The sequence below is a fragment of the Cyclopterus lumpus genome, chromosome 9, assembly GCF_009769545.1.
Source record: "Cyclopterus lumpus isolate fCycLum1 chromosome 9, fCycLum1.pri, whole genome shotgun sequence".
NCBI lineage: Eukaryota > Metazoa > Chordata > Actinopteri > Perciformes > Cyclopteridae > Cyclopterus > Cyclopterus lumpus.
In genome coordinates this window covers 25,748,276-25,749,863 of record NC_046974.1, presented here as the reverse complement: position 1 = coordinate 25,749,863, position 1,588 = coordinate 25,748,276, and the positions used below count along the sequence as shown (strand labels likewise).

Below are 1,588 nucleotides of genomic sequence, written 5' to 3'. Positions count from 1 at the left end.
GTCGTATGGTAAGGCAGGTGGTGTAATAATGTTATTATGTCACTTTAGGGAAATGGCATGGGCTTAAGCAGGCTGGACAGTGAAAGTGCTTGTGGAACTAGGAAAAGAGGACTGAATATGATTGTGGAACTTGGACAGTGATGTACAGGACAGGGGACATTTTATTAATTTTTATTCAGAAATAACAGTTTCTCAACAGTTTTTGGTTTTAAACGATTCCTTTTTTTGGACACAACCTCTCCGGCCTTTGAAAACACCCTTTCACAGGGTACAGAAGACGCTGGCGTGCACAAAAACGCAAGAGCTAGTCTATATAAATGTCGATAAAGAAATGTTTGCCTCTCCCAGTACACCAGAGGGTTTTCCAGCCTGCTTGTATTTGGCTCAGATAGGTAGCGCTGGACCTCCAGTGGCATCTGCTGTTACATTTTGAGTTTTCTGTGCCTCCATGACGCTGGTGTCCAAACAATGCCAGTTTGCTACCTAAGAAGAAACCACAGATCATGTTACGAAGTGTTTTCATCGGAATAATTAATCTCAAAATGTAAAATAATAGATTACCTCCTGTGACATCATGAGAGGTGGAAGCCTGGGGGATTTCCTCTCTGCTTTGTGTTGACCGTATTATGGCGGCACACTCGGAGGTCAGTCGTTTGATTGCTTCGTTTGCTTTTGTTTGGCTAAAAAATCCTATTACCTTAAATCGGGGATCCAGGAGGGTAGCAAGAGACATTATGCTCATTGACTGCAAAGTGTACAGCTTCTCCCGGAGTTGCCTGATGAGCTGGTTTCCCATTTCTAATGCGGCTGCAGGTGCTGGCTTTGTCATTTCCTCCGGAAGGGTGTGCTCCAGCATCTTCACGAGGGGAACAACTTTGGAGGCAGACACATTTTCCTCTGCCGACAGCTCTACAGTGGCATCAAAGAAGGGAGACAGCAAAGACAGGCACGCCCCAACAATGTTGAATTCTTCTGCTGTTAAGAAGGGGACGTCATGTTGTAAACCAGCTAACGCTGCTCCTACTGGCTCCCTTTGCTCCATCAAACGTTGGAGCATCAAATCCGTGCTGTTCCATCTGGTCTCCACTTCTTGCATAAGCTTCATGTTAGCCATCCCCAGATGAAGTTGCACTTGTGTAAGCTTCTCCATTAAAGATACAAATGAGTAGGCCATTAAATGACTGCAGTAGGAACACAGACAAACTATTAGTGTTATTAGAAATTGGAATAAAAGGAAAGAGCATACCTTAGCAGTGGTGCTGCTTCTAAAGAAGCCAACCAGCTTCCGTGCTTTGGCCCGGATGCCAGAGAGCACAGGCTGCTGGTCAAGTGCCTTCTTCACGATCAGATTGAGTGTGTGCGCAATGCAAATATGGTGCCGAAGCTTCAGCTCTCTCACACAGGCAACCATATTGGGAGCACCATCAGTGACCATGCATGTCACCTTATTAGTGATTCCCCATTCCTCCATCAAGGAGGCTTTCACACGAGCTATATTTTCAGTAGTGTGTGATTGGGGGAATGCCTGCACTCCTAACAGCACTGAACTGAGCTTGGTATTCTCACCCACGAAATGGCATGTTACTGC

General features: G+C 45.6%; 1 protein-coding gene across 1 annotated transcript in view; it reads right to left on the bottom strand.

The window, feature by feature from the left end:
- Window positions 1–384: 384 nt before the first annotated feature.
- The window catches only part of LOC117736202 (zinc finger BED domain-containing protein 1-like), a 1,951-nt gene continuing 747 nt past the window's right edge, over window positions 385–1,588 (bottom strand). The window contains exons 4-6 of the mRNA XM_034541363.1: window positions 1,247–1,588; window positions 698–1,141; window positions 385–483 (exon numbers count right to left, since the gene is read on the bottom strand). The exon at window positions 1,247–1,588 is cut by the window's right edge and continues 129 nt beyond it. Of these exons, the coding sequence (XP_034397254.1) occupies window positions 385–483; window positions 698–1,141; window positions 1,247–1,588 (885 nt within the window). The remainder of the gene's footprint in view (window positions 484–697; window positions 1,142–1,246) is intronic.